The sequence below is a fragment of the Pelobates fuscus genome, chromosome 10 (genome assembly GCF_036172605.1).
Source record: "Pelobates fuscus isolate aPelFus1 chromosome 10, aPelFus1.pri, whole genome shotgun sequence".
Classification (NCBI taxonomy): Eukaryota; Metazoa; Chordata; class Amphibia; order Anura; family Pelobatidae; genus Pelobates; species Pelobates fuscus.
The window spans coordinates 58,217,935-58,244,336 of NC_086326.1; the positions used below are offsets into that span (position 1 = coordinate 58,217,935).

General features: G+C 38.6%; 1 protein-coding gene across 13 annotated transcripts in view; it reads left to right on the forward strand.

The window, feature by feature from the left end:
- Positions 1 to 26,402, forward strand: part of ANK3 (ankyrin 3) — a 557,845-nt gene that overhangs the window by 519,571 nt on the left and 11,872 nt on the right. For 9 of the 13 annotated variants that reach the window (XM_063434253.1, XM_063434256.1, XM_063434257.1 and 6 more), the window contains 7 exons: positions 3,763 to 11,274; positions 11,791 to 11,865; positions 15,868 to 15,999; positions 17,825 to 17,971; positions 22,061 to 22,151; positions 22,755 to 23,100; positions 25,402 to 25,530. In XM_063434253.1, the coding sequence (XP_063290323.1) occupies positions 3,763 to 11,274; positions 11,791 to 11,865; positions 15,868 to 15,999; positions 17,825 to 17,971; positions 22,061 to 22,151; positions 22,755 to 23,100; positions 25,402 to 25,530 (8,432 nt within the window). Of the gene's footprint in view, positions 1 to 3,762; positions 11,275 to 11,790; positions 11,866 to 15,867; positions 16,000 to 17,824; positions 17,972 to 21,475; positions 22,152 to 22,754; positions 23,101 to 25,401; positions 25,538 to 26,402 lie in introns of all 13 variants that reach the window. The other 4 variants (XR_010085575.1, XR_010085574.1, XM_063434261.1 and 1 more) reach the window with 3 other exon arrangements.

Genomic DNA, 26,402 nt, shown 5'->3' on the forward strand with positions numbered 1-26,402 from the left:
ACGGATCCCATTTCTTTCTACTTTTTCTGGACAGTTTACCACATGAAGAGTATGTCCCATCAGATTCAATAAATACCTTCGTGAAAGAGCTGATGCCACTAATAAAGTACTATAGATATCATTTTCACGGTTTCCCCAGACACCTGTTCATTCACCATGCCATCGGGGAAACCTATCACTGAAATTCTATGCTGACAAATGGAAATCTACTAGCCAGAGTTCAGTATCTAATAATAATAAAAAGATACATTTTTTTTTCCTAGATTTCAAGTGCATTTAGGTTTCATTAACCAGTTTAAAGACACAAATTTTGTTAACCTAAGAAAGAATCAAAAGGCCTGACGAACGGGTATCAAAACTTTGATTCCGAGATACTTAATGTGGAGTTATAATCACGGTAAACAAATTATCTCGCCAGCTGTTTTGACTTCCCCCAACATCTTGTGAATTCTATGTATTGTTAGGCAGCGTTAAAGGGGCACCATGAACACAGCCGGTCTTCCAGTTTCTGGTCAACCATTTTGGAGACGTTTGACAAAAACAAAAGCAGTCACCAGTTCCCGTAGCCAACCCCTTCTTCAGCCACACTGATACAGAAATGTCACTTTGCCACTGAGAGTAAGATAGCAATTAAAGGGAAACTCCAGTGCCAGGAAAACAATCCATTTCCTGGCACAGCAGGCCCCCTCTCCCTCCCACCTCCCACTCCACGTTTGCTGAAGGGGTGAAAACCCCATCAGTTACTTACCAGAGGCAGCGACATGTCCCACGTCGCTGCTTCTTCCTCCGCCGCCGCTCCTCACTCTGATTACGTCAGCACGGTGGGCGAGTCTGATCCCACCCACCGGCTGGGGAGACCTAATGCGCATGCGCGGCAATGCAATGCCGCGCATGCGCATTAGCGCTCCCCATAGGAAAGCATTGAAAATGCATTTCAATGCTTTCCTATGGGGAAATGAGCGACGCTGGAGGTCCTCACACAGCGTGAGGACGTCCAGCGACGCTCTAGCACAGGGACGCGGAAGTGCCCTCTAGTGGCTGTCTAGTAGACAGCCACTACAGGAGGAGTTAACCCTGCAAGGTAATTATTGCAGTTTATAAAAAACTGCAATAATTACACTTGTAGGGTTAAGAGTAGTGGGAGTTGGCACCCAGACCATTCCAATGGGCAGAAGTGGTCTGGGTGCCTGAAGTGTCCCTTTAAGTACAGTTGGAAACATACAGTTGTCCAGGAAAGCATGGCAGTGCAAGGCTCATTCAACAGCTCTTCTCCAACTGACCACACACTGTTGGTGGCTACTATATGCATCATAGGTGAAGGTTCATGCACACATAGCCTCTCTTGTCCTTTTCCGGCTGCCATCTTGCTGGAGGTATAAGTGATTTAAAACTGAATTGACTGGTTCCTCATTGGCACAGTTACCTGCCTACTGGCAGATCACTAAGTGATCCATGTGTTTTGAAAAAAAAAAACAACAACAAAAAACCTTTTTGAATCCGTTATTATACATTTGTTTCAGGTTATGAAACCATTTTTGCAATAATTAATGTTATAAGTGATTGAGAAAATATCAGTTATCCTTTGTTACTGTTGTATTAGTTCAGGTAAATAAAAATCATATTCATCTATTTTTTTGGCCAAGCCTTTATTAGCAATTATACAAAATATAATCAAACTAATTTGTAAGTATGATGCTTTATCATATGCATATTTTTAGTGCCGATACCTGGATTGTCCTTTTAACTACAGTTGATAGCACTCCTGATCAAATGTCCATAGATTGCTTTCCTGCATATATCTGCATGAGTATTGACCAGTATTTTGACAAACACCAATGCAGTCAAGAAGAGATTAACACAAATCCTGACTGATACTGGGACACTGTAATTTCTCTAACCATATAATGCTGAAATAAGACCACGACAATTTCAGATGGTTTACACAAAATGCAGATTTTTATTGTGATTTATAATAACCTTTCTTGTAAAATTTCAATTGATCTAGAGTGCATTAAAGGCTTAAAGGCACACTCCACTGCCTAAATACAAAATAACTTTTAAAAAAATCACTGTTTAGTAGATATATTCCAAGTGAAAGCTTGAATTCCTTTAATTATGCATTTTTTTTTTCATTTTAGTTATATCTAAAAACAGCTTGCAAAAACTGCAGGTCTCTTATCTGCTGCCATTGCAAGCCCTCCCCTTCTAACTCCACCCAGACTTTCTGTGTCTGTCCAATCACAGACTTCCCAATTCAGCTCAATGAGAAGTATTTGCGTGGCAGGTGCTCTGAGCAATTTCTGCCTCTTGAGTTTAGCTCCATTGAACCAACCAAACCAAGAGGACCTGTTGTCTGCGTGAAAAGCCAGGGGGGTGTAACCAGCATAATTTATAAAAGTATAAATTTCTATTGAAATCTGTACTTTTTGCATGGTGAAAGAAATAGGACACACCATTCACGTGTAAAGTTTTTCAGCAAGCTAAAGTGCTTTAGGGGTTTAGAGTATCTTTTTAAGTAAGACAAGGGCAGGGATCTATGAACTGTGTATTCCCCATTTTGATTATTGATTCCGACAAGGCTTTGTCACAAGTGAAGAAGTAATAAGCATAACATATGGCGGCAATGATTAACTCTTCTTTTAAAATGAAATATGAATGTATTGTACTGTTATTTCCCAAAGCCCTATTCTCGGTGTCTCAAAACACTGTTGTGTGGACATCTATGTTCCTTACAAACATCGTACAGCAAGTAAATCTAGAGTATAATAATTACTGGCATTGGGAAATATTGGTATATCTTTTTTTTCAAAAATACTACTTTCTTAATTCATTGCCTGTTTCAACATAATATTCCATGCACGCTTAAACGTAGAACTCAGATTTCAGTTAACCCTGCTTGAACATTTTCTCAAAACCACAAGTTCCATTTATCATCTTCAACACCAGCATATGCCTTCTTAATTCATTCCATCCCATGTTTTCTTTGGTTTTATCAAGCATAAGAAACTGACAGCATGAAAAAAAAAAAAAAATACAGGAAACAAAATCATTTTGGTATTCCTTAAAAACAAACAAAAAAAATAATTATTCTCTTATTGGCTTTGTGATTGTGCAACATATGTACAAACTCTGCATGGAAGATATCATATATATATCTGATCCCAATTTTCTCCACGGTTTGCACTCTACCTGCCTGTCACATACTAAATTTGGAGTTTGCATGAATAGTTTTGAATTGAAATCAAAACAAACAAAAAAAAGTCTTGCTTACACATTATATTGTTTTAATGGACAGTAGTGTGTGTTATATAATGGTACAACCAGAGAAATAGAAAAAGACCATACTAATTATGAACACTAACTACACCGAGATACAGTACACTGTATTTTAGAGGGTGGACAGCTTCAATATAAATCAGCACATCAGAAAGTCAATAGGAAGTTTTAGTAGCTGAAACATTGTTTTTTTACATGTGTTGTCTTCTTTGTCCTTGTTGAGTCTGGTTTTCATTTATGATTTGCTCTTTTTTTTTTTATTGTTCTTCATTTTATGTTGCTTATGTTCTCGGCTCATTTCCATATCGAGGATATCTTCTTATTTTACCATACAACCTCATCATCATCATGATCATTCTTATAAAAGTTGTAATTGCTTTTGAAATAATCTAAACTTTACTGACCAATTTTTTTTCTCTGGTCTCTCTGTTTTCTTCAATCACTTTTTTGTTAATTTTGCATTTAATTTTAATTTACACATGAAAGAACCAGTTGATCGAAGTGCAGGAGCAACAAGACCAGTACCTGCTACTTATTCATACAAGCCAGGCATTCCAACAAGACCATATCAGTCATGGACAACTGCTCCAATTACAGTGCCTGGACAAACCAAATCTGGCTTTACTTCCCTGTCAAGCTCTTCCTCTAATACCCCATCAGCTTCCCCTTTAAAATCAATTTGGTCTGTCTCCTCTGCTTCTCCAATAAAATCCACACTAGGAGCTTCAACTACATCCTCTGTTAAATCTGTTAGTGATGTAGCATCTCCTATTAGATCATTTCGGACAATATCGTCTCCAATAAAAACGGTTGTGACACAGTCTCCGTATACTATTCAAGGCTCCACTGGTTCTCCAAGTAGAGCTTCTCCACTAGCTGAAACTTCAGTCTTCAAAACGCTCTCATCAACCTCCGTTTTTTCCTCTAGAACTTCTCCAGTATCTACCGCTGGGTCTCTTTTAGAAAGATCATCCATTACAATGACACCTCCAGCATCTCCTAAATCAAATATCAATATGTACTCTTCAACCTTGCCATTTAAATCGATCATCACATCTGCAGGGTCACTTTCATCTTCACCGCTAAAATCTGTAGTTTCTCCTGCTGTCTCTTCCTCTAAACTAAACATGGCGTCCTCCTTGTCTTCACCTTTGAAGCTTGGAAATGGGCCCTCTGAAGTTGGTTTGGTAAATGGGACTGCATCACCTCTAAAGTACCCACTATGTTCTAATCATATTAACGGTTCAGCAGTAAATATCCAAGACAAAATATCAGCAGTTACAAAATCGTCAACCTCCACTGTAGGTGCAGCTATTGACACAGTAGAGAAAAGTTATTCTGCTTCCCCTACTCCACAGACATCGTATTCATCACCTCTCAGGTCTTTCTCATCATCGGCTTCAGCATTTCAGACATTGCGTGCTCCTGCCACAGGTTCAATATACACCTCCTTTAGATCTACACTATCCTCAACTACCTCATCTGTAACGTCACAAACAATAACTGTGCCAGTGTATTCTGTAGTAAATGTCTTATCAGAGCCAACCTTAAAAAAACTCACAGAGTCTGCTTCTCTGACCAAATCAGCAGCTTCCTTGTTATCATCTTCAAAGCTTTTATCAACAGACTCTCCCGCTCAATTGAGCCGAACATCATCTCCTATAAAAACTCCCTTATTTCTGTCACCTGCAGCTTTAAAATTAGCTACTTCATCGTCATTATCTTCAAGTCAGGAGATACTGAAGGATGTTGCAGACATGAAAGAAGACCTAATAAGAATGACAGCCATTTTGCAGACAGACACGTCAGAAGACAAATCATTTCAATCTGAACTGACTAAAGAGGCTAGGATTGAGGATGAAGAGCCTTTTAGAATAGTTGAGAAAGTTAAAGAAGACTTGGTAAAAGTCAGTGAAATTTTAAAAAAAGATGTTGTCTTGGAAAACAAAACTTCAGGTGATGCAGGACACTCATCAGATGAGGACTGGGTAGAGTTCAATAGCGAGGAGATTGAAGAAGCACGTCAGTATACCAGAATAGGCACTCCAACATACACGACAGATAAAGTAGAGATTAAAACTAGAACTTTTTCTGAAAAAGACTATAATTTGACAAAAGTTATTGATTATTTGACAAACGATATTGGGGGAAATACATTTTCTAACATAAAATACAAGTATGATGATGGAAAAAAAGATGGGGAAGAGAAACAAAAAAGAGTTTTGAAACCAGGAATTAATCTGCAGGATAATAAGCTGAAGATGCCACCATCTACAATGAGGTCTTCAGCATCAGAAAAGGAATTATGTAAAATCTCAGACTCCATTTTTGGAACAGACATGATTTTAGAGTCCCCAGATGATTTTTCACAACATGAGCAAGATAAGAGTCCTTTGTCAGACAGTGGGTTTGAAACGAGAAGTGAAAAAACTCCATCAGCCCCACAGAGTGCTGAAAGTACAGGTCCTAAACCACTCTTTCATGATGTGCCTATTCCACCAGTGATAACTGAAACAAGAACAGAAGTTGTACATGTCATCAGAAGCTATGAACCTTCAAATGAAGACATTCCTGAATCTGAAAACGGTGAAGCACAACTATCAGAATCATCCTTCATGGAGCTAGAGCAAAGTTCTGCTGGATCAATAAAAGCAAAAAATAAAACATATCAGTTAAAACCTGGAATTGATGAAGAGGACCACAAAAGTGTTATTGGAAAAGGTGTTAGAGTGAAAGAAGAAACACATATTACTACAACAACCAGAATGGTTTATCATACACCTCCTACTGAAAATAAATCAGAAAGAATTGAGGAAACTATGTCTGTTCATGATATAATGAAAGCTTTCCAATCAGGCCGTGACCCATCTAAAGAGCTGGCAGGCCTGTTTGAGCACAAGTCATCAGTATCATCGGATGTTAAGAAGTGCACAGATACATCACAACAACATTCTGAAAGGGATTCCAAAATGAAACCAAAATTGGAGCGAATTATTGAGGTGCACATTGAAAAAGGTAACCAAGCTGAACCTACAGAAGTCATTATTAGGGAAACAAAAAAGCACCCAGAAAAAGAATTGTATGTGTATCAAAGGGACATAAGTCAGGGAGATTTTAACATCAAAGATGTGATGGCAGAAAGAAATAGCATTTTTTCATGTTCAGATGATCAAGGGCAGCCAGAAGAAGAAGAACTTACAGCTGAAGAGTCTCTACCTTCGTACTTAGAATCTTCAAGGGTAAATACTCCAGTATCCCAAGAAGAAGACAGTCGTCCAAGCTCTGCTCAGCTCATATCTGATGATTCATACAAAACTCTGAAGTTACTAAGTCAGCACTCTATAGAATATCATGATGATGAACTTTCAGAACTACGAGGGGAGTCTTACAGGTTTGCTGATAAAATGCTGCTTTCTGAAAAACTAGACGTGTCACATTCTGATACAGAGGAGTCTATGACAGATCACGCTTTGTTCCTTGGTTCAGACTTACAGCGGCATGAAAAACAATGCAAAGGAAAAATGGTTACAACCCCTAAAAAAGAAATCCTCTCAAAAATATATAAGGATGTCTCAGAAAACGGTATAGGTAAATTATCCAATGATGATTCATTTGATAAAGTTACGGTGTTGCACTACGCTGGAGATTCCAAAAGCCCCAAACATGCAATGTGGATGCGATTCACTGAGGATAGGCTAGATAGAGGTAGAGAAAAGTTATTGTATGAAGACAGGGTAGACAGGACAGTAAAAGAGGCAGAAGAAAAGTTGACTGAAGTATCACAGTTTTTTCGTGACAAAACCGAAAAACTTAACGACGAATTACAGTCTCCAGAGAAAAAGCCTATAAAGAAAAATGTTAAAGAATTTACCTCTGGCTATGGCTCAACTAGCAGTAGCCCGGAAAAGATATATTTTACAGATCTGAGAACAGCCAGTGAGGACTGGACTAAAATGCATCAATTTGCTCATGATGGAAAGGGTATCACTGCAGTCTATGAAAGGAAAGCAACCAGCTTGCCATGTAGCCCTGAAAAAAGGTTGTTTGACCAGAAGACAGAGGACATCAAGTCAGGATCTCAATCTGGTTTCCAATTAAAGCAATCAAAGCTCAGCTCAATCAAATTAAAATTTGAACAAAGTATAAATCTGAAAAATAAAGACAGTGCTCACGAAGATAAAAAACATGAGAGTCCATCTAAGATTCCAGTTAAAAAACTGCAGGACGGCCGTTTGCCATTTTTTCAGTTTCACACCAGGGAAAAGCAACAAAATGCAACAGATGAAACAAATGGGGAAATGCATTTGCTAAAGGAGTCTATCTCTGAAGCAATTAATGAAGAATGTACCAAATTCAAAGAATTTATCAGAAGTAATGGGGGTTTTCTAGATCAGAAGGCAGAAAAGTCAAGTGTAGTACAAAAAGACTGCCCTTCAGATCAGGCAATAAACACCACGCCTGATAATGTAAATGCATCAGAATCCTCTGTTTCCATGGACAATAAGATATATAGAACATGGGAAATGCCTGGTATTGCTAATCAAAAGACACAAAAGGAAAAGCTTTCACATGTTTTTATACGGGATAATGAAATGGATAGCAATGGAGCTAATTTTCCAAGTCATGAACTAAGTAACGACCAAGCTGTTTCCAGAAATGGATTCTGTTCAAGAGAACAAAAGGAAAACTATGTTAAATCTCCTTCAAAAAAAGTTTTGTATACAGATCATGCACGCAAGGACGGAGGCTACACCGGCGATGGAAAATGTGGGCAAAAAAAGGAAGGAGTAAATGTATCGCACATTCCCATTAGAATAACTGAAGAGAAGAGGGCATTTCACAGTAGCAATGATTACAACAACCAGTCAAAACCAAAATTAGCTAAACCTGAAACACTACATTCTGCATTTGTGTCAGATGATAACAATAGGCGATCAGACCTTAAAATTAGTAAGACCCAATGTTACCTGGGGTTATCTCCTTCTTTTGAAGATACGGAGATATCTCCTGTTAAATCCCCCGATTCATTAGAGGCTAGCCCTCTTAAAGAATGTTCGAGTGGGTCACATGATCACACTGTTGATACTCTAGACAAAAACTATTCAATAGGTACAGAATTATTACAAGAATTAAACACTTTACCTGTTTATGTCAGCATTGTACAAGTAGGAAAGCAATATGAGAAAGAAGTGCAGCAGGGGGTTGTTAAAAAAGTTATTAGTCAGGAAAGTAGAACAGTGCAAGAAACTAGAGGTGCTCTTATTACTGTAAAGCCACAGAAACAACCTCCATCTCCTCAAGGCAGTCCAGAAGATGATACCCTAGAACAAGTCTCATTTATAGATAGCTCAGGAAAAAGTCCTTTAACCCCAGAAACCCCTAGCTCAGAAGAAGTGAGTTATGAATTCAATTCTAAAACCCCCGACTCACTGATGGCATATATACCAGGAAAGCCAAGCCCTATACCTGAAGTATCAGAGGAATCAGAAGAGGAAGAAATAATAAACTTACCTTCCATAAAGCAGAGCATTACAGAAACCCATCATACTGATACAATGCAATCAGTCAATATTAGCAAAGACTTAAATAAAAGAACAAAAGACAACAGAGTAGCCTATATTGAGTTTCCACCTCCCCCACCCTTAGACACTGAACAAAGTGAGTCTAGTAAAAAGCACCAGGAGATTTCAACCGACAGTGAGATGGAATTGACAGAAGTCAATCTACAGGATGATCATGACAAATTTCTTTCCGCTGAGCCTGTAATACGGGTTCAACCACCTTCTCCTGTCCCCCCTGAGTTAGACATGAGTGATTCAAGTGATGATGAGTCAGTTCTCCAACCTATAGCAATCAAAAGGTATACTTTTAAAATAAAAGATGAGGAGATTAAAGAATGTTCAAAAATCAATAACACAGGGAAGTCTGACCCTCAAAATCAATCATGCGAAATTGAAACAGTCTTGATTTCACCAACTAATGATATTGAACAAAATGGTAACAATGACCAGTCAATTACAGAGTGCTCCATAGCAACCACTGCAGAATTCTCACATGATACAGATGCCACTGAAATAGATTCCCTTGATGGCTATGATTTGCAGGATGAAGATGACGGACTAACTGAAGGTGATCCAAAGCTTGCACATTGTCAAGAACTTGAAATAAAGAAGGACCCTTGGGGGAAAGAAAGTGTTCTAAAACACAGTGACCGTAGCTTTAGCCAAAGTAAACTTGAAGTTATTGAAGAGGAGGAAAAAGTAGTTGTTGAGGAATATAAGCCATGTAGAAAAATCACTGATAGTGAAAAAAAAGGTGATCAAGATGATAAAAAGTCAGGCGGTCAATTTTTTACTTTGGAAGGAAGACATCCTGATAGAACAGTATTTCCAGATACTTATTTCAGTTACAAAGTGGATGAGGAATTTGCAACACCCTTTAAAACTGTAGCTACAAAAAGCCTAGACTTTGATCCTTGGTCCAGTAAAGCTGGAGACGATGATGTGTTTGAAACAAAATCCAAGGATGAAGAACAAAAACCTTTCAGTCTGGCCGTAGAAGATCGGTCACAGGCAACCACACCAGACACAACTCCAGCTAGAACCCCAACAGACGAAAGTACCCCAACAAGTGAACCCAATCCCTTCCCATTTCATGAAGGGAAGATGTTTGAGATGACTCGCAGTGGTGCTATTGACATGAGCAAGAGGGATTTTGTTGAAGAAAGACTCCAATTTTTTCAGATTGGTGAGCATAATTCTGAAGGGAAGTCAGGGGACAAGGGGGAAGGGGACAAAATTACTGCCATCACACTTCCACAGTCAGGGGACATCTCGATAGAACCCATCCTAGAGAAACAAGTAGAGACCACTCCAGTTGAACATATTACCACTACCCAGGCCCGTGGAGATTGTCTTGATGGAACAAATGGTAATATTCCATTGGAAATATCATCAACTACTACCACATCTAAAAATGATCCTAAATTGCGCACACCAATAAAGATGGGCATATCTGCATCAATGACCACGAAGAAGGATGGCATTGGAGAAGTGACAGACAAATTAGATGCTATACCAGGCTCACAGAATTTAGATAATGATAGCAGATCTGCATTTCCAAATGTACACAATTATAACAACATAACTAGCCACATAGAAATACACGATTTACAGGCAGAAAATTTTAACAACAACAATAACCTGGATTCTTCGGTTCTAAATTTAAACCATAATACTATTAATCTGGTACTTAATAAAGAGCTGGAGACTAAACCTGTAAACAAAGTGAAAGGTAATGTAGGGAAAGAACATGAAACATCTAATAAAAATATTACTAGTGATAAAAGAAAGATCCAGAAAGAACAAAAGCCAGCAGAACCATCAGGAAATAGGCCTCGGTCCAAGCTACCAATTAAGGCAATGCCAGCAAAGCCAGTTCCTAACCAAACTAGTAACACAAACACTTTGGTAGCTAGAAAGAAATTGCCAACCAAGTGTGAGAGAGACACAAAACATGACTATACACCAGTTGCAGACATAAAATCTAAGATCCCAGTAAAAAATACCAATAGGGGGATTCCTCCTGTACAAAAGAAAGTCACTCCAAGACAAAATAAGACCGAGAAGGAAGCAGTTAAACCGGCTCCTTCAAAATTACCATTAAAGGTAAGAACTCCCTCTAACCCTACCCCACCAGTCAAAGTAAAGAAGCATGAGTATAGTGAGGTTTGTAAACATTCTATTGAATATTTTAAGGGAATTAGTGGGGAGACAATAAAGCTTGTGGATCGTCTTTCTGATGAAGAGAAGAAAATGCAGACTGAAATCTCAGACGATGAAGACAGTACCTCGAGAAATACATCATTATCTGAAGTAACTCAAGTTTCCCAGCCTTCAGTTACATCGAGGTCTGCTAAAGACATGAGAGCAGACGCAGCACCTTTAAAATCAAAGATTGAAAAGACCGACAGTGAGAGAAGGAGCAGTAGAAGGACTGGTGAGAATAAAGGCAGTCAGGCTTTTGGAGCTGTAATAGCTCACATCGTGGAAATCCAGCCTAGTTTGTAAACCTCTCGACTTGTTGACCTTAGTGCATGAACTGTCGTGATTGCTTGTGGAGTGACCTATGTTAGTTTCCATTCTTTCATTGTCATCTGTGTCTGGTGTTTTACACTACATGTTCTTTATTTAAAGTTACACTTCAGAAAGCTAGAAAAGCATGCACAGGTATTACACTGTACTCCATACATATCAGCCTACACTACTGTACAGTTTCAACCACATCTTGTAAATTTGCTCGCATGTTAGTTCCATTCCAGAATCGTGCACACAAACCTACACCACTAATCCCCACACGTACAGAGTACAAGCCGTGGTATTATTTATCTCCATATTTCACTAATCACAGTTACTCTGCATAGAGTAGATGCACTAGACAGTAACTAAAAGTTCAACACACAAAAAGGGACAGTAACGCAACTTTTTGTTTTACTTATGCCTTTGTGAATTTCAGGTCCTCAAAGTCCATGTGAGCGAACGGACATAAGGATGGCAATAGTTGCTGATCATCTGGGACTTAGCTGGACAGGTATGGACATTTATTTTATAAAGAGAGAAGAAAATCCACTTGAAATAATTTTTCATGTTTCGAGTCAATCAAAAAACACAGCTAGACTTGTGTGCTATAAAATGCAGTCCTCTTAGAGCAATTAGGGCATCTTCTAATAACATTATCATTTATATGAATATATATATATATATATATATATATATATATATATATATATATAAACTAAAACAAAATCTCTTGAAAACTGAACTCCTTGTCTTTCCTCCTCCTAATACTGGATCCTCTTCTTTCGCTCTCCCTTCAAGTCTGTGATATCCACATCAGTCCACCCTTGCAAGCGCGCGCTTTCTTGGTGTCATATTTGATTCTAGTCTCTAGCCTCACATCCAGCATGTTACCAAAACCTTAAAAACATAGCCCGCATACGCCCCTTTCTTACGCAAGATGGTACCAAAGAGCTTGTCCATGCTCTAGTAATTTCCCGCATGGATTATTGTAACCCTCTCCTAACTGTTCTTCTCAAAAACGTATTTACCCGCTACAGTCTGTAATGAATGCTGCCGTCAAACTGATTATCCGCTCTAGTCGGACCTCTCACACTTCACCCCTTTGTCAGTCCTTACATGGGCTTCCTGTATCCTATAGGAGTCAATTCAAAATGCTAACCCATACCTACAAAGCATTGACCAATTCTAGCCCCTCTTATATCTCTTCACAGATCCATAGGTATGCCCCTTCTCAGTCTCTCCGCTCTGCTTGTGACCTTCTCCTGTCCGCTACTCGCACCCGTACGGCCTCCCAGAGTAACCTCTACCTCACATACCTGTATCTTGCTCTCTCCTAAAGGGCAGCACTCTACTCTCTCCTCCAGCTCTGCTTCACTCCCACCTATTTTGATTGCTATTCTCTGTCCTATTGTGTTTTACACCCCGCCTCCTATAGACTGTAAGCTTGTTTGAGCAAGGTCCTCTTCAACCTATCGTTCCTGTAAGTTTTCTTGTAATTGTCCTATTTATAGCTAAATTCCCCCCTCTTATACTATTGTAAAGCACTACGGAGTATGTTATGGGTGTAATAATATGGGTGTAATAATATGTGCTCCAGCTCAGGGCCAGACTGGGAACAAAATTAGGCCCGGGCATTTTTCAATCAGAGCGGCCCCCTAAGAAGGGGGCGGGGCCAGAGAGGGTGTGTTTTGTCATCACTAATGACAAGCACGCCCCCTCTCAAAGTGAGCATGTTAGTTCAATGCGCATAGCCCCCCTGAAGAGCTCTAGCATTAGAAAAAGGCCCTGTATTTGTTCTGCGCAGCGCAAGCAAATTTAATAACATGCTTGCGCTGTGTTTGCTTTTAAATTGTCTCTGGTGTCTCCACAAGTGGGATACCAGAGGACAAAAGGGCCAGGAAAGTGTATGGTGCATATGTTTGGAGCCTGCTTGTGGGATTGCGTGTGTGTAGAGTGTGGTGTGGTATTGTGTAAATAGGTCAATTTAATTTGTGTTTGTGGTGTAATATGTGTGGCTAGGGGCTGTAGAGAGTGTGTGTATAGGGGGCATAGTGTTATAGGGGATGTAGCAAGTGTGTGCATACGGGCTGTAGTGTGTGTGTATAGGTGACGTAGTGTGTGCAGGGGTTGTAGAGAGGGTGTGTTTAGAGAATGTTGTATGTGTTTGCTGACAAGGAATGTAGTGTGTGTGTAGGTGGTGCAGTGTGTGTGTGTAGGAGATCGAGTGTGTAAAGGACCCAGAGTGTGTATAGGAGAGTGTGTGTGTGTAGAGGATTAAGAGTGCATATAGGGTAAGGGATCTAGTGTGTATCTGGAGCGTAATGTGTGTAGTGGTGCAGTGTGAGGGGTGCTGTAGTGTGTGTGTGTATATATATATATATATATATATATATATATATATATTTGGACGTATTGTATGTGTGAGGGGCGCAGTGTGTGTGTATGTAAGAGGGGTGCTGTGTGTGAGGGTGTTTTTATCTGCCGTCACATTCTAGGTTTCTAATTTTCTTTGTCTGTTAACTCACTGAGGGTTATTATATAGATATATATATATGTGTGTGTGTGTGTGTGTATATATATATATATATATATATATGTGTGTGTGTCTCTGAGGGTGCTGTGTGTGCCTGGGGGTGCTGTGTGTGTCTGGGTGCTGTGTGTGTCTGGGTGCTGTGTGTCTCTGAGGGTGCTGTGTGTCTCTGAGGGTGCTGTGTGTCTCTGAGGGTGCTGTGTGTCTCTGAGGGTGCTGTGTGTCTCTGGGGGTGCTGTGTGTCTCTGGGGGTGCTGTGTGTCTCTGAGGGTGCTGTGTGTCTCTGAGGGTGCTGTGTGTCTCTGAGGGTGCTGTGTGTCTCTGAGGGTGCTGTGTGTCTCTGAGGGTGCTGTGTGTCTCTGGGGGTGCTGTGTGTGCCTGGGGGTGCTGTGTGTGCCTGGGGGTGCTGTGTGTGCCTGGGGGTGCTGTGTGTGCCTGGGGGTGCTGTGTGTGCCTGGGGGTGCTGTGTGTGCCTGGGGGTGCTGTGTGTCTCTGAGGGTGCTGTGTGTCTCTGAGGGTGCTGGGGGTGCTGTGTGTGTGCGCCTGGGGGTGCTGTGTGTGTGTGTCTGGGGGTGATGTGTGTGTGTGTGTATGGGGGTGATGTGTGTGTGTGTTTGGGGGTGATGTGTGTGTGTGTGTGTGTGTGTGTGAGGGGGCTGTTAGTGTGATTTTTTTTTATTTACATTTAAATATTTTTTTGTTAATAATTAAAAAAAAAAAAAAAAAAAATGATATCCCCCCCCCCTCCCTACCTTTAGCCTGGGAGGGGGGGGGGGGGCGTTGAAGCAGCCATGCTGGAGGTGGGGCAGTTGCTTAATATCCCCCCTCCCTTACATTATGCCTGGGAGGGGGGATTCTTTCCGCAGCTTCCTTCCCTGGTGGTCCAGTGGTGAGAGTGAACTCTAACCTGCAGGCTAGAGTTCACTCTCGCGAGATCTGAGCGTTGCCGGCGGTTACCGCGGCAACGCTCAGACCTCGCAAGAGGACCCGGCGGAGCTGCTGGATAGAGCTCCGCCGGTCCTCTCTCCTGCTTCCCTCACTCCTCAGCCCCGGGCGGCCGCCTTTAACAGTGTCTCTGGGCCGGTGAGGGAGATCTTTGATCTCCCCACCGGCCCATGGAGACACACAGCGGGGCCGGCGCTCGGGTAGCGCTGGCCCTGCAGCGGCCGGCCGAGGAGATCCTGTGATCTCCCCTGCCGGCCTCGGGCCCACGGCCATCGCGGCCCACCGGGCATTTGCCCGGTGTGCCCGATGGCCAGTCCGGGCCTGCTCCAGCTTATTAAGAAAGTCATGCTATATCAATTAAGGGTTGAGTAATGTAAAGTACCTATAGTACTCCTGCAGACCCATTGATCATGATGTGCTTTAAATGACAAAACAATATTAACCCCTTAAGGACCAAACTTGTGGAATAAAAGGGAATAATGACATGTCACACATGTCGTGTGTCCTTAAGGGGTTAAAGAGAGGAAATAATGGTTGTGTTTCACTTTAAAAGTGACAGACAATATGCAAAGTGGACCTATTCACAAACAACCACAACAACAAAGCTACAAAATCCATGAAATGTGTACATTAATTTGCACCTTTTTACAGTGTTCCACAGAGAAGGTGCTTAGAATGTTTCCTGGCAAAAAAATGAAGAATTTTTATACAGTGTATGTTAATGTATTTTTGAAAAGAAAAAACAGTACCATGCAGATCTGAAGTGAACCAAAATTACCATGATATAGTTCATAATTAGTTTGATGATTCTGTTGACGTTTCAATAAAATTTCAGGGCAACCTATAGATTTATTTTTCAGCATAATTCTATATTTACGAAAATTAAAAAAGTAACAGTGCTACGTTAAGAGGTTTCTCTTCAAGGAATACTTTAATATATCCTTTCAACTTTACACATAGTGTAGACCCCCAGTAACACTGCTTTTATTTCTTGAAGGCTTTGGTATCTTTTTAATTAAAACGAGTTTAATTTTACAGAATTGGCAAGAGAGCTGAACTTTTCTGTGGATGAAATTAATCAAATCCGTGTGGAGAACCCAAATTCTCTGACTACACAAAGCTTTATGCTGTTAAAAAAATGGGTTATCCGAGATGGGAAAAATGCTACAAGTAAGCTTACATTTTATTTGTTTAGCTGTCTGGGCTATTGCTGGTCTGGAGCTTTGACCTTTATAGGACCAAATGTTACATTTTGATGCCATCACAACCTGGTTCATAAAGCTCATGGAATGCCTTACTTATGTATCATTGGTGGCTACATGCAGCTATGCACCAACAAGGACAAAAACATGCTACTTTTATAATAAAAGAGGTTCATTTTTTAAAATGTGTAAGTTAAAGGAACACTCCAATGGGATTTTTTATTTTATTTATTTAGTAGATAAACCCCCAATGAAAATATGCATACATGTATTGCTGCATTTTTTGATTGGGGCTATTTGATGTCTGCAGCCTTTGCAAGCCCCATCTTAATTTCCCACCACAGACTTCAGTCAGTACCAGGTAAACGACCAATCGAAGGCTGTCCCTTTAACAGATTTGCACAGTTTACAGCCGTTGCTTAACATACAGTGTCAGTTACTCATCGTATCCCTGCATTATTAAATTATTAAAAACTAGAAGATACATCACAGCAATGGGAGGCAAACCAGTTTTGGTGATCCTCCCATTCAAGAAATAAGTTTGGAATGTTACTTCCATGTCAGCACAGACCTTGAGTTTGCTACATAATTTGGTATGGGATAGTTGTTCAGATAGACAATCCCCAAACCCAGGCTGAACAAATATGGAATAAAATTGGTTATTCAAAAAATGATAAATTGCGTATCAATATTATATAGAATAAGTTGTCCTTCTTCAACAGAGCAATTTCACCCATTACATATGAGTAGTAGCCTTACTGCAGCTGCTATCAGTTTAGAAGTAGCACGTTTGCCGTTTAGCAGACCAGGCTACGTGCACTGATCAGCAGAACTGTGGTCCATGGCCCAGCCCTTTCTCCTGGCAGAAGAGATAACTCAGTCCAAGTTGTGTAAGTGTTACATGTGTACCCCGCATACACGAACTGAATAAAAATGATATCTGGAATCCAGAGCTGTACATTCCAACTGCCTGAGGAACAGTTCTGAGGGACTGTCTTAGAACTACAATATATTTTACAAATTGCTGCAATTCAGTGCAATGCTAATTTCTGAGCAGGCACAGAGAGCATTATACACCATTACCTTACTTTTGGAGTCATACAGAATTGTGATGGGGCTAAGATTGACCATGTTGCAAATATTCCCAAAATTGTTGTTGAAAACAAACAATATTAATAATTAAACTTTCTTAAGAAGAGAGATTCAATGATCAGAAACCTGGTTGGTCATTTGTCTCTATCCCACAATTCCCTGCTTAATACCCTGGCTATACATTTTAACTTTTACATTGCATTCACAACATGGCATTTTTATTAATTAAGACAAATAAATAACATTTGTAGTTACTGCCAGTTTTCATTCACACTTACACTAGTTATTCAATGCTTTAGATTCATGAAAATACTAGATCATTGGAGCATTTTCTATGTGCAAATGGTATAGTACTTTTCAATGGGAATTTAGTGGGTATGTATACACATTAGAACCAGGGTTTTACCAAGAGGTTCTTAGAACCAATGGTTCTAAAAAATAATGAACGTCGCTGACACTAAGGATCTTGACAGCTGCATACAGCGATGTAAACCCACCAAGATTCATAGACTGGCACATCTGTGGAGCCCTAGCCCTAAAGGAAATGTTCCCAGTTAATCTAATGAATTATGATCAATTAACAAAGTTAAGCAAAAATATGTGTTGCTTTGTAAAGTTAGAATTATTACTTCCGAACCTGGTTAGACCTTGAAGTGTGTTTTTTCTATTCAGATTTTGACTTCTGCTTTTTTTCTCTGTAGCTGATGCCTTAACCAATGTTCTGACAAAGATCAATCGGATAGACATTGTGACACTCCTGGAAGGGCCGATATTTGATTATGGAAACATTAGCGGCACCAGAAGTTTCGTAGATGACAATAATGTTTTCCATGATTCTCCTGTGGATGGTAACTATATGTTAAAATTGATTTAGGATGCAACATGAGAACTCACTGTGGGAGTTGTTTTGCTGGTTAAGTTAATCTTATGGTCTTATTGGGCGGTGTCTAGTTTGCCCATGTATTACTGGCCTCTTACTAAGGGAGAAATAGATTCATAAGTATGCGGGGATAGTTGCTCACTAAATTGGAAAACTGTGTGTCTCAGGGATATTACAGCACCAAAGCAAATGAGTAATTACATTTTTTAGACCTGGTCAAAAATATAGTGCGATTCAGGTGCTTGCCTGTATTCCCCTAGTGTGAGCCCAGCAAGTTCCAAAGCAAAATGCTTTGGTAACTCCAAGAAGCTCAATTTGGGAAATACAACCATATTTGTGGCCTCTCCTAAATTGAGATTTTGATGACATTGAGAACCTGACTTTCTACCCAAACAATTCTGAAATTGTCAAACACATTCAAGTTAAAGTTGAGTTTAAAATTTTCAAGGAAAAAATATCCCTTTCATTTTTTTTATTCTGCATTGTGCAGACATATGTAAGGAGTCTGTCTGTTTATATTCCTCAGACAAATAAAGAAAACAAGCATTCCAAACATTATCTTCAAATTTAAATTAATTTATATTAATTAAAGGAGATTCCACCAGCATAGTCGGCAAAATTTTTACCCCAAATGCAGGGTCTTTTGCATTGTAATCTAATTTTATGCCATGCATATAAAAATACATCTATTGGGAAATATATTGCATAAGTACACACATTATTATTATTCTGTATTTGTATAAAGGTCAACCAGATTTCTATTCATGTTCTCGTAATGCAAATATTACATGTTACATACAAAAATAGGGTTTTCATTCTACAAACAGACTACAAATGCTACTTATATTTTGCCTTCATTTCCATATTATTATTTTACACGGATATATACCGATGTATATATAAGCATTGTAGAAATGCTACTGCAAGCGTCCATTTTGCTTTCGTGGCAGACATTTTAATTACATAAACTGCTGTTTACCTATAAAAAGCTCACAATGTCTTATAGAAATGGCTCCCAGCCCTGGCTTCTAAAGCTGAAATCATTGCCCACAGTACCATGAATGATTCTCAGGCTTTATGCAAATCTTTGATTGGCTGCAGCTTTTGCATATACTTGGGATCTTCCTTGCTAGGCATATATATGCTGAATTAAGGATAACCTGGCCATCTATATTTTCACAGTTGACTTAAATTTGGTGGAGACATTAAGCAATTGAACTAAAACAGTTGTTTATATCTGAGTTCTCTAAATTTATGTAAACTATATTTCAGCTGAGATTTATCCACTACACAGAGAACAGTGATATAGTGTATCCATATGGAATTTAGAAATATGGGTCAGTTGGGACATTTTCAATTCCAGAGATCCCAGCTCCTATACATTTGGTCACTATTCAGTTTAGCATCAGTTATGCTGGCTGTATTAGAATACATTTTATTTAGTTCCAGAAGCCTATATTTACCACCCTCCCTCCCAACCTTCAGTGCTTTATTTTTTCTTCAAAAATAGGAGTTTGGATTGTGAAAGATATAGTTAAATGTTCATGTTTTACAGAACAAAGCTAACCAATTAATGTTTGGTGATCCAAGTTACTTTGCTTAGAGTACTTGATTCAAGCTGCACAGTAAATGCAGGAATTTTCTATATATTTTATTTTCTATATATTACATTAAACGGCAAAATAAATGGGTCATCTCTGGCCTGCAGGGCCCCTTTATTTTTTCAATTCTCTTCAAGTCAATGTTTACTGAATGAGTGTATTTGTTATGTAAAATCTATGTTGATTTGTTTCTGTCCAAACTCATGCAACTTAATGAGATAACAGACTTTTAATCAATTTGCTACAGCTCTCTTTATAATAGGTACTGTGTATTCTCGTCTCTCCTCTGAATCTTACACACCTCCCCAAGACCAGACTACTGCTACTTTCTCTCTGTCTGAGACAATTTCTGCCAAGGCTCCAGCTCCTCTCCACCAAAACCCCCCAAAAAAACTCATATTTAAACGTTCCATGCTTTTTAATTTAATATTACTGATGGACAGCATAATGACAAGAATACCAGATACGTAAGCATTGCCCACCATTACACACTATATATATATATTTATAAAATCACCTAAACTGCAGTAACATAGTTAATGACATATGTATAAAAAAATAATATATATATATATATATTTATATAGTTAAGAAGGTAGGTTTCCTCCAGCTTATTATTTATCTATATATTATCTATATATGTGCGTAGTTTAACAAAATTAGTGGCGGCACATACAAGAAGTAGATTACATTCTCTTCTGCATAATACCCATAATACAACTATTTTAAAAGTAAAATAAAGAAAAAAAATTAATAGAACTAATTAGCATATAAATATATGTAACATTCAGTATGTTAAAAAAAAGTCCCACTCTGTGCATAGGAGTCATACATTCAACTATTTCACTATATGTTGTCTAAACATAAAAATCTCATTCAATCTAAATGTACATGCGCTTTTCATCGCTTTTTCTTTTCTCTCTTTGGTCAGTGTTTTTGATCTTACCCATGTCTGCGACATCTCTCCAGTCTTCAAGATCACCGTACTCATCTCATCCTATTCATCCACTTGTTATTTCCATATCAGAGATATCGATCTAAACTAGAGTCTGTGCTAACCCTAATGCTTTATATGTTTGCTACATCCACTTAAATGCAGTAGATTCATGTAGGATTATTTGGTCTCCTGCTATACCCACTCTTTGTAGTAAGAGACTATTGTATTTCCAGCAACACTTGTATATCTGTGTCAAGCCTAAATTAAAGCAACCTTAAATTCATTGGAGTATCTAAGAATAAACATTACTTATAAAAGTAGAAAACATAAATTGTTTTCATAAGAATATTAAATATATGTTGGTATTATAATGAAACCAAATGCATGCTGTTACATTCCGATGTGGAACTCTCTCTGTAGTGTCATAATCAAACATGATATTTAAAAACAGCCTTATATTTTCATGCAAGTACCAATTAGTACTGATTTATGACTGATTTTATCTTGGCATCCAAGTTTCCACAATGGCTGACATTTTTTTTTATATACTTCATGTCTTCATTAATATTTAGAGTCACCTACTATGACTTTAGAAAACGAGACAACTGTAAAGGTCCTACAGAACCCTTTGAGTACTGTATCCCTGCAGGACATTGCAGCAGACCATGTTGGCTTTATATAAATCTCTAAAGTACAGTCTGAGATTTAGCATTAATTAGAAAATGAGACTGCTGCAGATTATTAAGGATTTATTTAAAAATCATAATAGTTTCACTCTACTGAAATTTCAGCTTGGGAAGCAGTTTTGTTGGAAACATAACACCGCGCATTCCATATTTTGTTTTCTTTATAGTGTTAGTGTAACATTTTGCATGCATGTATTTTTCAGTTTCATAATTCATTCCATTGTGTTGAAGTGTACTGTTTTCCTCAGGTTATCCAGCCATTCAAGTGGAACTGGAAACTCCCACTGGTTTACGTTATGTGCCTTCCACCCCCCTCCAACAAGACGATTTCTTTAGCGATAACTCTAGCCTAGAATCACCCCTTAGAACTCCTAGTAGACTAAGTGATGTGGTAGTGAGTTCTCAGGGATATGGCAATGGTCTTTCAGCTCCACCAGTAGTGGCTGCAGAAGATACATCCATAGATGATGGCAGAGCTGATTTTTTAATCCAGAGTCCTGAGTTTTCATATGAAATGGCCGTTCATCGGATCAAATTTGAAGACATACAGTTGTCCGATGAACCACAGCATGAGGGTAGCTACACTCAAGGGGAAAAATCTGGATATGCACGACAAAAATCAAATGAAGATTATTACAAAAGAGGAGATGAAAGTGTACAGCATGAGAGAGAAAGGTCTGGTCATGAGGAGATGACAGAAGAAAGGCTTAAATTACTACTCAGGAATATTCATCTTGAAGAAGATGCTGAGTCAGAGGAGATGACAGAGGAAAAAGTGCAGGTCATTCTTAAAAATGTTGAACGGGCAGAACAAGAAATGTCTTCAATTACAGGTTGGCATAGTGAAACTTCAAGCATCAATGTGGAACCACCAACTCCAGACCGAAAAATGGATAGTGAACTCTTAGAGCGACTGGACGATAGGTATGTATTCCCTCATTCTGTGCATTTTAAATTGCATTTTTGGAAGATGCTATGATATTCTTTTACTTAACACCTGGTTGAAGAGAATAGCTGTTAGGCTCTTAGCAAACCTTTAGAACTGGATATATTTAGATGAGTAGGAGATAATTGTCACAACGAAAACCAATAGAAAGTTTCCCTGTAATTGCTATTATGTACATAGTCCCCATTATGTCCATACATGGATACAACTATTGTGTCTATTCAATTACGTGTTATTGGTATTATTTTGCTGATATGTGTTAAAGGATTGTATACAAAGGTTTGAAAATCACACCGAAGCCTAATAAGACTAGCAACATGACTTTAACACCAGTTGCTACAGTAAAGTCAGAGATTTAGCATCCATCAACATATCCATAATTTGCTCCAGAACAGTGGTCCTATATCATAAAATGATTCCCAACTAACTACTGGCATCAACAGTTTCCTTTCATATTTAATTTACGTCTCTATTGAATTACTTTTTATAGCCTAGTATCTCAGGTTTCCTTAGATCAAGGAATGCCATGATCATTGTATGCTTGGAAATTAGTTTATTTCATTCTTGTTCTTCTTTTACAGCCATGAGTCCATTACCTCATATCTTAAGGGAGAGGTTGGAAGGCTGGAATCTAGTGTCAGCCCTTCTGAAACAATAACGGAGGGCAAGACGAGGTCCAGTGCTCCAGACACAGACTCGAAACTGAATGATAAGCAGAGTATGAAACCAAAAACACTCCATGGAACTTCGGGCAAAGGGGAACAAACTTCACCTCACCTAGCTGTACATCAGAAGTCCCTGGAAGTGACAAACAAGACAGTAATTGGCGAACATAAAAGCCCTCTTAGTACAAGAAGGACAGGAGTCGAAGAAGGAAAGCTAAGATCAACCATTCACGTAGAAGAAGGATCATCTTCAGAACAAAAGGTATATACTTTGTAACTACTGAATTGTTTTTATGACACCCCAGTATGAGTCATTTTAGTGACCTAGAATCAGACATTGGCATTATTTAAAGTAGAAAAAAAACAAAAACTCCCCATCAGGTATGATAATTATGAAAAGTCCTTTATTGTGTTTATTTGCTCTGTATACTTAATATCCAAAACTTTCCTGAATAGAATAGTTTTAACATTTAGTGAATCCAAAGAAAGTATATTCCAGGTGTTTTCTACAGTTCTATGTAAAATAGTATGCCTTGTATTGTACCCTATAGCATCAGCTCATTCCTACTTAGGTACTTTTTATTTTAAAGAGTTTCTTCAAAAATATCTGAAAGATATTTACTTTGAAACTTCAAATTCATAGAGAGACAATAGCAGTGAGCCTCTCCAAGGCCAGGAAGTTGCTCAGTCAATCCAGAGCCTTGCATTGGGGCCTAATCTTATCTCAAACTGTTGTCCAGAAGAAGTTTATGGGATAGGTATTCCAGTCTCCAGAAGCAGTTCCACTCATGAGATTTAATGAGAAGAATTTCTGAATACGTGAACAGCAGCGATAACATGGCTCTCACCCTGTTCACAGTTCAGTGAAATGACCTTATACACAGCCTTGGATCACGCCCACTCAAATATCTAGAGAGTGAAGGTGTGCATGCCATAACTTGTTTTCCTTTGAAAGGTGGAACCTCACATGTAAAAACCGATGCAGTCACAAGCAATTTTATGCAAGGAGACAGGGATGGAGCATGTGCATTAAGTATAAGTTATGATGATGCTTGGCATTTCCCTTGAATAATATTGCATTTTGCTTGTTATTCAGTTTATAAGTATACATCTCCCAGATCGGTTTCAAAATTAGATCTCAATGTTAAATAGAAATATGAACCCTGTTAGCATATGGGTAAATCTTTACTATTGAATGATTTATGAGTTACAACAAATACAGAATGAAAACAAGAAAACCAAAATATAAGGCTACTTGCATATTGCACATCTAAAATCAGCTTAGTATATTTCTCTGGAATTTATGTGATGATATATCAAACTATTCTGTTCTAAAAAGTGGTCTAAATGCTATACTGGGCAATCTCTATGAAAACCAGTGGAGCCAGCAGGCCCATTCCAATTGTGACCCCTCTCCTTTTACATTGTTGCACCACTTGGGAGAACAAAAGACAGGAATAAGACCTAAAATACAGGATGTCTGGCAACCTAAATTGAGCCTTTCTAGGCAGAGCCCATTACTGGGCAGACCATACTTCAGCTTTGACTGGTCTACTTTCACTATTGTAAGTGGGCATGTTATCCAGCAGTTTCACAGCGATCTGTTGTAACGTCTGTTGTAAGTATAAAAAGATACAGATGTTCTATCAAAGTACAGCTTTGGGAGGCAGGTAATATATCATGCGTGCACACTTTTACTAAAAACAAATACAGCTTTTGCTTACTGTAGGAAATCCTGCTAAAATCTTTACAATGTACCCGCGTTTACTAAAATTTAGATGAGCATTTAAAAAAAAAAAAAAACACAAGAGAGTAAGTTTGATGTATAAACTTACACATATATTTTTAGTTGGGGGTACATAAGGGATTTTGTTTTGCTTGTTTTTTTTAAGAAAAAAAAAAAAAAACCTTGCTTTTTGGACGCTAACCTACATCACGCTGCATATGTGGGTACTATTTACTTAGAATTGAATTGAGCCAATTGCCACATATTCTCACAAACTGTGCCGCCCAGTTGTTCTTGAGCAACATTTGAACACAAATGCATTCACAATTTCACATACCACCCAACAATCCTGATGGGATAACTGTCGAGACCTTGAGGTGCGTTGCCATTCACGTGACCTTCATCACTAGCGCCTCCCCTAATGGGCAAGCAAATCTGTAAAATGGGCAGGAGAAGAGGCAGTCTGCCTGGCTAGCCTCTAGGATCCTGCAGCTTGCTCTGCGCTGTCCAGGGACACCAGGGAACTAAAGCGCGACAGGACCATGAGAGCTGAACAGTCCTGCCAAAGTTTGGACTGTTAAGAGGCCTGCATTCAGTTCAAAGAACAGCAGAGGCCTGACGTTGAAGAATTCAGTGAGGACAAAGATCCGGGGAAATGGGTTAGTTGAGATTTGAAAGTAATCACCCCAGTGTCTAAAAATGACCCTATACAATCATGTGGCTCCTAAACTAGTTAATAGTAGTGACAATTAGAACACTCCAAAAGAAATACCAGGATAAATAGTACATTTCCCTCCTGTTCGTGGGTGAAAAAAAATTATTTCTTTTTCTTTTAAGTCTGCTGGTAAAACATGCCTAAAATGCATTTATCAGGATTCTAGTGACAGTGAATATGAGAGTGAGACAAGCTCAGACGAGGAACGAAGAGTCACTACGAAAGTAACTCGACGTCGGTTGATTCTAAAGGTACCAAGTGCAGATGGTTAAAGATGCAGGCATCAGCATGGATTTGTGTGCTGTGTGTGTCGAGGTTCTAGATTACTAGCTTTAAATAAAGTTACTAATATTTTTTATTTTAATTCTGAGTTCCAATGGGCCATGTTACATTTGCAAACTTAAGTCTTACAAGCATGCTTTGGTGTTGCTATGTATGTATATTTATGTTTTTTTATTTATTATTATTCCGATACAAATTATCTGTATCTCTGAAATGTAGCATATCGTCAAACGGATTTTTAGCAAATCTTCCATTTAGATACTAAACTAATAAGACACATTCCTTAATGAACAAGTTAATAGTTATCAACAATGAGCGCTTTCAAGTTAGCACAGTATCGGTTTGGAAATGTCCACTTATTTTGAATTAAGTGCACATGGTGGGAAGCACTTGAGTAAAAGTGCTGTAATAAATCAATCTATAGTTTGAATAAGAATAGAAATATATCTCCCTTTGCAAAGTATTTAATTTCTCATATCCAGTATTACAAACAGTATTCAGAACTATTGTGCTGTTCAGGTTTCTATTTTAATAACTTTAATGTCAAAATAAAAAAATATTTTATAGATCTTGTTAGATTTTAAAACATAAAATACTTGTGTATTGTAAAATGAAGCAAGGAATATAAATAAGGGAACAAAGAAATTCAGTAGAGCAGGAGAATGTTTATTTTATTTTGGCTAGTTTCCACATGGTCAATTTTGGCTAGTTTCTGTTCCATCGTCAATTCGACAATTAACAGTTTAAAAAATAATCCTGTATGTGATTTTTTTTTTTTTGTTTGTTTGTTGTTTTTTTAAAGCTCCAAAATGTCAGTCTATGGGGATTTTACAGTTGTATT